Source organism: Lepeophtheirus salmonis, chromosome 3, assembly GCF_016086655.4.
Source record: "Lepeophtheirus salmonis chromosome 3, UVic_Lsal_1.4, whole genome shotgun sequence".
Taxonomy (NCBI): domain Eukaryota; kingdom Metazoa; phylum Arthropoda; class Copepoda; order Siphonostomatoida; family Caligidae; genus Lepeophtheirus; species Lepeophtheirus salmonis.
The window spans coordinates 43,123,659-43,136,067 of record NC_052133.2 but is presented as its reverse complement, the minus strand read 5'-3'; the positions used below and the strand labels follow the sequence as shown (position 1 = coordinate 43,136,067).

At 30.8% G+C, this 12,409-nt stretch overlaps 1 protein-coding gene across 1 annotated transcript; it reads left to right on the top strand.

Moving 5' to 3' along the window:
* Positions 1-374: 374 nt before the first annotated feature.
* LOC121115152 (uncharacterized) lies at positions 375-11,128 on the top strand. Its single transcript, XM_040709334.1, has 7 exons — positions 375-479; positions 3,027-3,268; positions 3,592-3,809; positions 7,031-7,139; positions 9,073-9,177; positions 10,391-10,530; positions 10,592-11,128. The coding sequence occupies exons 2-7, from the start codon at positions 3,062-3,064 to the stop codon at positions 11,064-11,066; spliced, it is 1,254 nt and encodes a 417-aa protein (XP_040565268.1). The 5' UTR covers positions 375-479; positions 3,027-3,061; the 3' UTR covers positions 11,067-11,128.
* The last annotated feature ends 1,281 nt before the right edge of the window (positions 11,129-12,409 follow it).

Here is a 12,409-nt window from a genome sequence, read left to right as displayed (position 1 = left end):
TATCCTGTTCATTTTTGAGGGCCTGAAGTGAAAAAAAAATTTCAACATAAAGTATGAACAGTGTTCACTTTCCACTAAAATCTAAGTCTGTCCGTGTCTTCGAATTACAAGTTCCTTCCCCAACAAAAACCATTTTTAAGAAGATCTAATTTTGTATAGGAAAAAGTTGTTTGTTGTCAAACCCGTCTATTTTATCTATTATTTTTTTGTTGGGACAAAGTTGTTTGTTTTCAAAACCTTTAGTTATCTAGTAATGACTTTACAACTTTGTTACTTCCAAGTAGGTACATACATTGACGTCACACACTCTCAAATAAGCACTTATGAAAACTGCTTTCCAATTGAAGAATGTATTCGTATAAAAATGTTATTCATTTTGACAACTGACCTTTACGTTGAAACAACATTTTAAAGTGAGATTTTATATAATGTTGTAAAATTATACAAAAATTCCCATCATCAAAGCAATAGCCACACAGGTATGTCAATTTAATTAAAGTGCAATTTTGTGTTTTATTTTTATTCTAATTGTTTATTCATTTATTGCCATTTTTACAATAAGGCCAAAAAGAGAACAAGAGGATTAAGGCAAGGAATTTCTTCTTATGATAGATAAAGCTCTCTTCTCCATAATATATACAAATCCGAGTACGATTTGAGTCCTTTATTCAATTATTTGAGACTCGACATGGCAAAATCTTCAGGAAATTGTGACTTGATTTGAAACTGAGGACTGAATTAGTGTTTAAAAAATGTAATACAAGTTATAAAATATATGTATACAACACAATAGATATTTAAGCTATTATGAAAAGTTTGAGCGTGTAGTGAACTTTGTCCTATGTGTCTCATTTTATTTTCTAAATGTAGGAGGTTGATCTGTTCAGCCACAAAAGTAGATAGAAACCTATTTTTATTATGCATGTTCCGTTATTACTTGGGGCACAAGAGGAGTTTGCAAGAGGGTGAGCTCCCCTGATCCTTGGTTGTATCAATATAAATTTGTTATAAACCTAGTCTGTCACTATAAGTGATTTGCCCCTTCCCTCTTCAGTACAAATGCTCCCTAGAATGGGCACTCGTTAGTGCGCAAAACCTACGCCTAAAATCAAATTGAGTTAAGGATCTCAATTTGTTCCAAAGTTATGATCGATTATACATTTTTAACGTATTCTGTTGCCTTGACCTCTCAAAATTTAATGGTCTCTTTCTCTGACCATATGTAATTTATGTTTAATCAAAATCGATCCGTAACTTTTGCCGTAATCCTGATGATTAACAAGCAAGAGGCCAAAACATAACCTCCGTTCAACATTGTTGGCGAAGGTAATTATTGGTTCCCTAAGTATACATTTCAAACTCCACCTATGCTTGTTTGTACAACGGGGTTCAGTCCTCCAATAATTTCACAGTAGTTTTTATATATCGACCATAGTCACTCAACCCACCTCCTCTCCACTCCATAAAAAAACCGTGAGTTCGACAATAAAAAATACATTTACGTAGCTTAAATGTTGAAACCTTTTATTTTTAGACCGAGAACCTATACTCAAATTTGGTAAATTGTATATTACAACCTTTTAAAGGTGAAGCGAAGAATCGGTATATATTTAGTGTAAGGGGAGAGGGATCTCGACTTTTTCGATATGTTCGGAGAATTAACACTGGTAAAGTTATTTTTCCTTTTTGATCTTTCTCAAGGTATATTGCTTGTTATAAACGTTTTAAAGATTGTTTTTTCAATGAACCTAGAACCTATGACATTTGAACGTAAATATATCCTACCTATACTCAACTAATTGTGAATTATACAGATGTACTTTTAAGTGTCTGAATAAATAGTGTAGGGTAATGGGAGAATGATTGATCAGTTATATTTATGAGAGCATATTTAATGATAAATGTTATGTGAAGGAAAAAAATACTTTTAAAATTATAGAGTATTGACAAAAACATACAAAAGATAAACTTAGTTAGCTAAACAGTTTAAATTTAAATCTGATCTCATTTTAACTAACACAGACTATAGGAAAAGGAATAATAAAAGTACATTGATAAAATATATACCCTTTGTATCATACCTATTCTTCAGATCATTTAACCCTTTTAAACTGTGACAAAAGGTACTGACGAAATTTTGTACAATATTATTTACAATTTGTAAAACATACGAGTCTTATTGTGCCGTTCTTTATTTAGTATTAAAAACTAGAGTCCTCTCCAGTTCAGTCTCGATGTAGTTCATTTCAGTCCTTCATATCAGTCCTAAAATGTCACTCATTATATTTCTTCTTTTTTTAATCAGTTCGAGTACAACCAGACCGAATGACGAATGATCTTAAGGACCGATTCCTAAGGACTGACAGGACAGGTTCTATGACTGGGCGGGACCGAATGAATTAGATCTGACACAACAATGGTCTCAGGTCTACCTTATTACCAAATTATTAGATATTCCAAGATCTGGAGACTAGGCCTCGAGTTCTACTTAAGTCATATTTTCTGGCTCAAGCACTACTTTGACTCATAATTCAAAGAATCAGGCCTGACTCGTAGTCAAAAGACTTGATTGAGACCCGATTGAATAATTTGATTAAATACTCGGACTCGTAAAAGTGACTCGTGAACATCCCTGTATTTTCTATGTGATGACGTCAAACAAATACATTTTTAAAAGATGTAAATGAATTAGTTACATACCTTTTAGTGGTAGTGGAGTAATGACACATTTAAAAAGGTACTATGAAAAATTGTCATTGTAAATGGTACTTGGAGAGAATTACTTCAAAAAAATTTAATTTTTAAACTACCTCAAAAATTTAAAATGCAAAAAAACCCTCAAAATTATGTACTAGTCAGCCTCCCTCCTCCTGAGTACACAATCATATTAAAAACATTTTATCAAGCTTTTGTTCAAAAAGTGTTGAAGTAATTAAACAAATTTTGTTACCGAAGCCGATTCAAAAATATTTGTATCGGAATAATACTATTACTACATTATATTAAGAATGCCCATTTCATTTTAGGTGTATATACCCGTTTGAATGATATATTCATCGTTATGAATGAATGTGGGCCTTCAGGGGATGACTCCTCATTGATTGAGGACTGGCCATGCTATCCAAATTATGAATCTCATTGGCAACGACAACAAAAGAGTGTAAGAGATCGTTCAGAGAAATGTTTTGAAAGAGGAGAAATGTCAGATATTGGGATTCTCTCCGTGGATGAAAACTGGTGGTTTGGAGCAACCGTGAAGGATTTCTACGTAAGATTATTTGTTTGTTTTGACCCTTACTTTATAGAGTAATATAAATTGTATTTACTTCTTCGATAGCCTTAACATGAAATGTTATTAAAAATAAGAAATAAAATTGACTATTATTTTTGGAGGGAGAAAGTGTGTCAGTATTGATTTTTGTATGTTTCTTCTGTCTCTTGTCTAAGAAATAATATCCTTCTTAATTTTATGAGCCAATTCTATTAATATAAGAATTAACTAATTAATAGTGTATATAAAAACAAAGCAATTCCCATGTGCCATAATCAAAGTTCCTGAACACAAATGAACAAGAAGTAACGTTTTTACAGGGCCATAAATTCCTCCTTGGCTCTGCAAGCCCTGTTCTTCATCACATCCTCTACGAAATGGAATTCTGCGAGTCTAATAAGGATATCATTTTAAATTTGAATTCAAAACTCAATGTGACTCTTACTCGAACAAAAACCTATGACTCTGAAAGGCTGGAATTGAATGGAATCCCTCCAATTGCAACTGAGGCTCTATTAGAATATATTTATAAAGACAAGTAAGATGATTATTTTATAATTACATGTAGTTAAATGTGAGGCCCGTCAACACAAAATTAAGTGCGGATGACATATATATCTATTCTTCGACAAGTTATCGTCTACTCCTATCAATAAATTACTTTGTTTATACCTTTAGAAACATTGCTAATTGCAATTACAAAAGCCTAAATTGATCGTCACCATAAAAGAATGATAAATTAATAAATTTTATTTGAAAGGGGCCTTATAGAGGCCAATATAAGTCTTTTAAATCAAATAAACTTTCTAGAATATAGTTACAACTCTTGGATATCTTAATCCAGTACACAATTTTGAATAAAGAGCTTATATTTGAGTGAAATATATCTGAGTTGTTAGCTTGAATGTATATATGAAATAAAAAAAATATTTTTCTTGTTTAAGATTGCTTTTACGATAACGCACCGCATGTCTTCTTTTGAAACATATATATTTTTTTAATATACATAAAATTACATCATTTTTTCGTATTAACATTTATTATGATATAGTTAAGTTAATTTAAGGTTATATGATGTAACTAGGGGAACAAGCTAATAAATAGATTTTACTTTTATTTCTCGTAAAGTATATCAATTAAACTTAATTATAAGCTTTGCTTATATATATTGCAGTGCATTGCATTGTACAACACTTGCAAATTGCCATGACCATTTTATATACCTATGTACAATTTATGGAAAAGTTCTCCTTTTCCAGGATCCAGTTGTACCGGGATTTCTTGGGATTTTATATGTACGGGAAAATCTTTAATTTAATTTTTTCATTATATAAACCTCATTTAATTATATACAATTCATTAACTTAAATGTTGAAGACTAATTACATTAAGAATCACGTGGTATAAAGTGCTTTGCAAAAGATGTGGTATATGCATCGTTAACTGATATTACTTAATGAAGGGAGAACCTTGGGCCCTAAAAAACAACCTGATCACTATTAGTGACATTGATCAAATGAAAAGATTGAGAGGTGAAAATATGTGACGAACCTAATATATATTCTTTCTTCCACGCATCAATACTGAAGTGTAGATTTTTTACATCTATATTTAAACTAGTTTAAAATATAAATATCTTCATGAATATGTAATTTATTTGAACTTTTGTTTTTGTTAAGGATCTGCATGATAATTGGATAAGATAAACCTTATTTTTATACTTTTTAGCTTTGAAATACTTTGAAAGAATATATTTTTCGTAACTATATTTATAAGAGCAAGTTCAAAAATGGCGTGTTGGACATTTTTAAAATAGTATAACGACATTTTTTACTTGTCTAAAAAATATTTTGTATGTTTTACGACATATTCGAAAAATAACAAAGTAATAACTGAGACTCGTAGATTCATTTTTTATTTAAAAAAAAAAATATTATTTCGATATAAAGGAGGCTTTAAAAATCTTTATCTTATTCGGACAACAAATTAAAGTGTCTGTTGTAATTTTTTTTCCAGGCATACTTTTTTAATGTTAATACTTAATTTTGTTAATAGTCAATTTATAAATACAAAAAAAAGTTGTTTAGAATAATACTTTCATTTTTTATTTAAAAAAATTATGATTTCAATTGAGAGGTGTTCAAATTCGGAAAAAATTTCAAACTTTCCATCTTAATGGGATACTGTATACAAAAATACTAAATTTCACATGATTGATTATTTACTAAAGGGTGTCTGTTAATTCTCAAGATCACAAAATTTAAGAACAATCATTTCCTGGTAAATGAAAAACCTTAGTATGTGCAATATACATACATTTATATTAGTGTTGAACTTTAGGCCTGAAAATACTAGACCGGTCAATGATTGTTAGAAATTTTATTGGGCCGAACTAATGCGTTCCATTAAAGAAGTTTGAAGCACAGATATATATGTATGGCAAAAGTGTGAAAAAAATATTTAGGGTAGAAAATAAAACATTTGAGAATTTTTTAATAAGTCTTTTATAGCGTAAAAATGTCTGTAGATTATGACTTTTTATGTTTCAATCCTGTATTTTGTGTCGTTTTGCCGAGAAATTTGAATTTGTAAACAATTTTTGCGTTACAAAAATTTAGAAATCCTAATTTTGTTGATCTATGGAATCTACAAAGTACATTTAAATAACCATTATTTATATTCAAATGATAGATAATCACCAGAACTTTGAAATAAAACTGTTTAATTAGTTGTTCCTTTGCATAACTTTTGTGCAAAAGCCGTTTAAAAAATATGTATCTAGTAATAAACTGAATCGAAAATTTACACTTCTTGATAAACTCCTGGATTTGGGAAACCATATCAACAGATAAGGCAGGACTACAGGGCTGATTTACATATATTTTTTTTTGAAATTTAATAATCTTTAAATTGATACCTAATTTATACTGTTTCTTGTACCGGAATATTAAAAATATATATATTACGCCTATTCCCTAATTTTATTGATGTGTGAAAAAAATACCGTCCGTCATTAAAATGGAGGTACATAAACACGTTAAGAGCTATATACTTCAAAATTTGATCGTTTGTACCTGAAATAGTATATTTTAGGTTGATGAGTTTAATTTTTTCCTACTAGCTGTAATATTTCAGTTTTTTTTTGAACGATTTAAGCATTTAAAATTTAAATCAAATTTCGCATTACAAGAGTCCACAAAAAAATACGGAATGAGCAATATTCTTGAAAAGTCAATCGATTATGCCCATGAAATACTTCCATATGAAAATGATGTCCATTTGAGTTAAACTACTCAATACTTCTGATTTTTTTTTCTTTACGAAGCAACAGCAACTCAATTTTGGAGTAAAATATTAATATTTTAGAACGCGTGATATTGCGTAATCGAATGACCAGCAGCTACTTGATATTGACTAAATGAAAGTCCATTTTGTCACATAATAACTACAGGTTCTCAAAAACACAGGTATTTGCCTAATTGATTCACATGTAGAACTTAAAAATGCTGAAGTTTTATTTTCATTTCTGTCAGATTAGATATACCTTTACAAAATGAATATATCTAAAAAAAAACATTGTATATTTTGTATTTCTCACTTTAGATTTGAAGTTTACATACAAATTTTGGTTTCGAAAAAATGTATTACTTATAAGAATTCGATACTTGATATTGTCCAATTTTGGCAGTGAAACCAGGGTCGAATCTCAAACCATGTTATATATATATAATTTATTTTAACTACTTTTTAATTAAATAGGTTCTGTAAAAGTGACTTTGAGAATGGATATAGTCGTAATTTACTCTGGAGGCTCTGGCATGCAAGTGTAGCCTTGGAAATGGATCATTTAGCACAGATTACATCAGATGTAGGTTTGATTACATAATTATAATTTAATTATTCTTTCAATCATTACTTCATTTCACAGATACATTTTAATGAGCGTTTTCACATTATGCCATTATTCAGGACATTAACATTTTTGATGTATTATTGTCAGCTATTGATGATAAACTCATTGAACTCAAATCTCAATGGTCCAACATATGGAGTAAATGAATTAATAGGCAAACTATTAAATATTAGTCAATGAACTACTGGGCCACAAGGCAGATTAAATTTTTTCCCCGACACTTCTCTCAGCATCAAGGATCCTTCTGATATACCATCATACACCTTGCCCTATGGGTTGTCTTGGTGACCTTCTGGCCTCCAAGGCCAAATTTAAAAAAACTGTTTAATTTTTTTTTGAGCCCCGGCAGAAGAATTTACTTACCTTAGGGACCACAAGTTAACCTGCACGACCCATGAGCGGGCTGTATTTCGGGTTATTATAAAGGGTCCTTGATTATCAGAAAAGCGGCTGCAGGTGGATTTTTTTTATTGTTTCATAGTTTGTTTTTCCCAATATAATATAATTGTAATGAAGTTAAACACGATAATATTGTCTTGAAATGAAATTATTCAAAATCATGTTACTTGCAATAAAATAACTTTATGATGGTATTACCCCCAACAAGTTTGTCTTATAATGACCATGCAACGATATTACCCAAACAATTTTATCCATATCTTTTTTAAAACGATCATTTTACTGTACACCGCAGGAACCAATAAAGATTGTCTTCTGAATTTAGAATAATTAATTTTCAAAGGATATTGTTTATTACAAATATAATTACTATATATATAATATATAACATTTTTGAATGTGCAGACAGATCTGCTCTATTACTCAATTTAAGGAATTCCACAGAGGAGGGTCTTGGTATTTGAAGGATGAACCTATTGGCTTGTAACTTTTCCGAAGTCATTAATCCATTTCTCTTTGATATTCGATAGAAACTTTATTTTCCTCTTTATATATCCCAGATGAGCTGATTACATCCAGGGACACTTAAGCAGACTGAGATCATCAACCAAATTAAAATCAAAAGTTTCATAAATCTTAAGAGTGAAACAGTTCTTAAAAATAATATATTAACTTTCAGATTCATACTTTGAATCTTGCGTCTTGAATTAAACCAGGCCCATTCCGCTACTACTTCTACAGCCTAAGTGCCACGCATAGTATAAAAAGTCATGTTGAACCCCAGCACCCTGTATTTGTAATTTTTCAAAAACCCCGTGGCTTTAGCCCTTTTTGATGATGCAATACGTTTACAACACTAGCAAGTAATATGCTAGAATTTTGTACTTGTTTTCATGGCTTAGATACTTGCAATTGCTTCCATGAAGTTTTTGAGCCCAAAAATAGTGAAACTGAGAAGTGTTGTATTGATCCTTATTTAGGATTGAATACTTCAGTCCCGCCCATTTTAGTCTCGGTCCGGTGCAATTTAGTCCAGCATGTCAGTCCTAAAACTTATATAGTGTGATAGTTGATGAAGTCTCTCAACTTCATTTCCTCTTTTTTAAATCAGTTCTAGAACTGACAATTCGTAAGACCGGTCCCAAGTACTGATAGGACCGGTTCTTAGACTGGACTGGACCGAATAAATGAGAACTGACACAACACAAAAGTTGAGGTCATAGGAATAAAAATGAAAAAAAAAGTTGCTCGTTGTTAATGATCTATGACTGTGACGTCAGTGAAAGCGTTCTATACACTAAATGTATTCATATAAATGTATAATCATCAAATAGTTGGAAAAGAAAATTGCAAAAAAACTTGACATTTATTCTCATTTTGCATATTATATATATATTTTTTCGAACATTGCAACTTCCTTAGAAACAGATATATGTATGTACATTATAACATGTAAATAGACACTGTAGTTTTTTTCTGTTATTTTTAGACGATAGATGAGACAATGTGTGAAGAAACAGTGTTCTGGGACTTGAATTATTCCATGACGTTTAATGAAATGAGCCCGGAATATATTAAGGATAAAGTGATGAAGGTAATCAATCGACTTTGGGCAACTCTTTGCAAGGGAGAGTATTCTCATCTCTATGACCGAGGGACTAAGATACTATAACTAAGGATTTATCGGTCTGGGAGCTTTATTAGATATGGAAGCTCAGGTTTATGATAAATTAGAACTGGTTTTTTAAATAAATAAAAACATTGAAACTTTTTTTTAATTGTAGCTTCAAATATTCGGACAAAATTTTGTTATCTCAAATTATGTAAGCACATTTTCGGCGATTTTTGCCCAACCCTACACGTTTGCAATCGGTACGCTTAATATACGTACTTTATTATTATAGATTGTGTTCACAATTTTAAAAACCTCCTACGAGCGTATGTACTTTTTACATGCCTCTTAGTGCTGTTCAAGAAATCACAAACGTACTCTCGCTCTTACACAATTACGGCTCTTTTATGTTTTCTTAAAAATAATAAGGTGACCTTTTTTTATAAGGACATTTTCGTGTAAATTTTAATGAGCAAAGGGGGAAATTTTTTTCAATCACTTAAAATTGTGAGCACGCTTCCACTTAGACTCATAAATCTTGACCTAATGCTATGGCCATTGAATAATAGTAACAAATGAAATGGTGTGGACAACATCTTACACCGGATTCGATAGTTCCGTTGAAACTGAGCCGGGTATAACTAGTGTTGGATTGGTCTAAAAAAACTAAAACGACTGCATTTCTATCAGTCCGGTCCTTTTAAAATCTTCAATCCAAGGTTCAGTCCTTATCTGTCTTTGATGGTAACTACAACAGCTGAAATGATGTAATTCCTTACTATACCATTTCAGTTGGAGAATTTTTATCACAACCTCTTTCAAAGAAACAAGATACCTAAAGGTTAAAGTAGGAGGTGAGTGGCTAGATAAAACTCAAGTGTCATTATACCTTTTTAGCTATCATTCATTATTCACTTTGTTTTGATATTCTTCCACCCTTGTTTGGAGGGAAGATATTAAAACCATAGCCAGGACTGAAGGACCAAGTAATCTGTCCTTGAAACCGTAGAATGGAAAAAAAGATCGGAGCATAAAAAAGGCTGCAAAGTGGGGAGGGGATACTGATTAGTGAATCAGTCGTGGGACAGATCCAAAACTATGTACATTATTGGATATGACCTTCTCCTGCATAACCCTAAATCATTTCATAGTATTTAATTGTTTATGCGTAGCTGATCACTTTAAATTATCTTAGATGATAGAAAATTTAGGAGCACGGCTTTTTGAGCATCCAAACTTTGTTTGGATTGAAAGAACTGGAATTGAAGAGATTCTGAATCGACGAAAACCTGGTAGCTGTGAACCTCTTATTATTCTTAATAATTTACTTCGATGGTATGTATTCCATGGGTTCCTCATTAAATTAAATTAAGTTTTAATTGTAAACTTTTCGTAGGGTGTTGTATCAGTTGGACCGTCTAGCTTGTTGTGAGATTCATAATAAAAGTGGTTCAGAAATTCCAATTCAAATACGACTGGAATGGATCAAAGACTGTCGTGACGAAAAGTACTCTCATATTGATATAGATGATTTAGAAATGAATTTAAGGAAAGGAACTGAATTTATGCCTTGGACCGAATTAAGCCAAGTAGATTATTTGAAATATGTTTCTGGATCAAAACTAATTTCAGAGGAGAAATTACTTCAAACATCTTTAGAACTGATGGGAATTGTTGTTCAAAATCCAGATAGATTAAAGTACTCCGAATATAATTTTAGAAATAAGTCTTTGACGATGGACTTTAATCAAACTGATCCCAAAGAAGATACGAGAAAGGATTTACCATTCAATAAGTCTAATCGTGAAATTTGTATCCATGGTATGATGGATGGATCTAAAAAGGACTTGAATTCCCTCATATCAATCTAACATGTTTTACTGACTTTAATTTTTGATAATATATATGCTGTCAAATACAAATGTGTTCAACATATAAATCTTTATTGCTTCCTTAAAAACACATCTCCAGAAAGATAAAAATAAAAGACCCTACATCTATTTATACTTAAATAGTTAGCCAATTAACTATTGACCCGTTATCACTTTTTCCTTTCAGGCACTCATTTGTGAATTTATTTCTAACGTTAATTTTTCTTATTTTTAAACTAAACGACGAACAATTGATCAATTTTTGCCGAAATTTAGTTGGATAAAAAAAAAAAAAACCTGACGAGTGGTACGTTTCGAAGTATCTCTAATTACATCTTTTTATCATTTTCCCTTGTGACGTATGGAAAATTCACCTTTTGAATTCACGGAGGGTGCATGATTAATTTTTATCCCCTCTCAATCTCGACCGACAAAAATGAAAGGAAAAATTTGAAAAAAAATCATATGGTAACTAGCCTTCTGCAATTTTATTGTTGCCAACTGTTAATTATTATCAAAATAATAGTTATTATCAAGTTTAGTATTAAGGACATATTATGAAAGGACAATAATTCTAAACAAAGGCCCTTGATTAATAAAAATTAATATAAAAAACCAAATCTTATGTTATTCCTTTTTTAAGTTCATAATACGTAGAGTTAGATGCTTTTAATTATGCAAGAGTCAACCCATAGTCAAATTATGAAAATTAATTCAAACAGCTGAAAGGAAAATAGACTACATTTTTGTTAAAGTGTCAGTTATAGATCAATTTTTATATATCTTCAGCGCCCTTAGTGGACAAAAAATTATTATTAAAGCCCATTTAATCATGTTCCCAACGTTTGATCAATTGATTTTAATCTTAATCCAATGATAAAAAATGTACATATTTGGAGAAAAATAAAAAAAGAGTGACGAAATGAACGACATTCAAAGATTTTTTCAATAAATCGTTGAGTTTCTCTCCGTTTCACCACTTAAACACTCACCATAGGAACGAAAAACATGAACGACGCGCCAATTTTTGACTTATTACCAAATTTTTTTGGACTATTCACAGCTTTACCTTACTTGCATATAAGTTTACAATATATATTTTGTTGTCAGCTGTCGATGTTTCTACTCCTTTTTTATAAGTGTTCTGAGCGTTGATAGATTGAATTTGAATTAGTTCTTTTTAAGTTGTGAATAATTTTAAAATTATTATTTCATAGTAGGGAAGAATTTGCTCAAAAATCAGTTGGTAGAACTGATGTTGTACCTTTTTTCTGTTTCTTTTCCGTGAAAAAGTTGCCTTATACAATAAAGGTAGCGACTGGATCTATAAAGTAATTCATTCA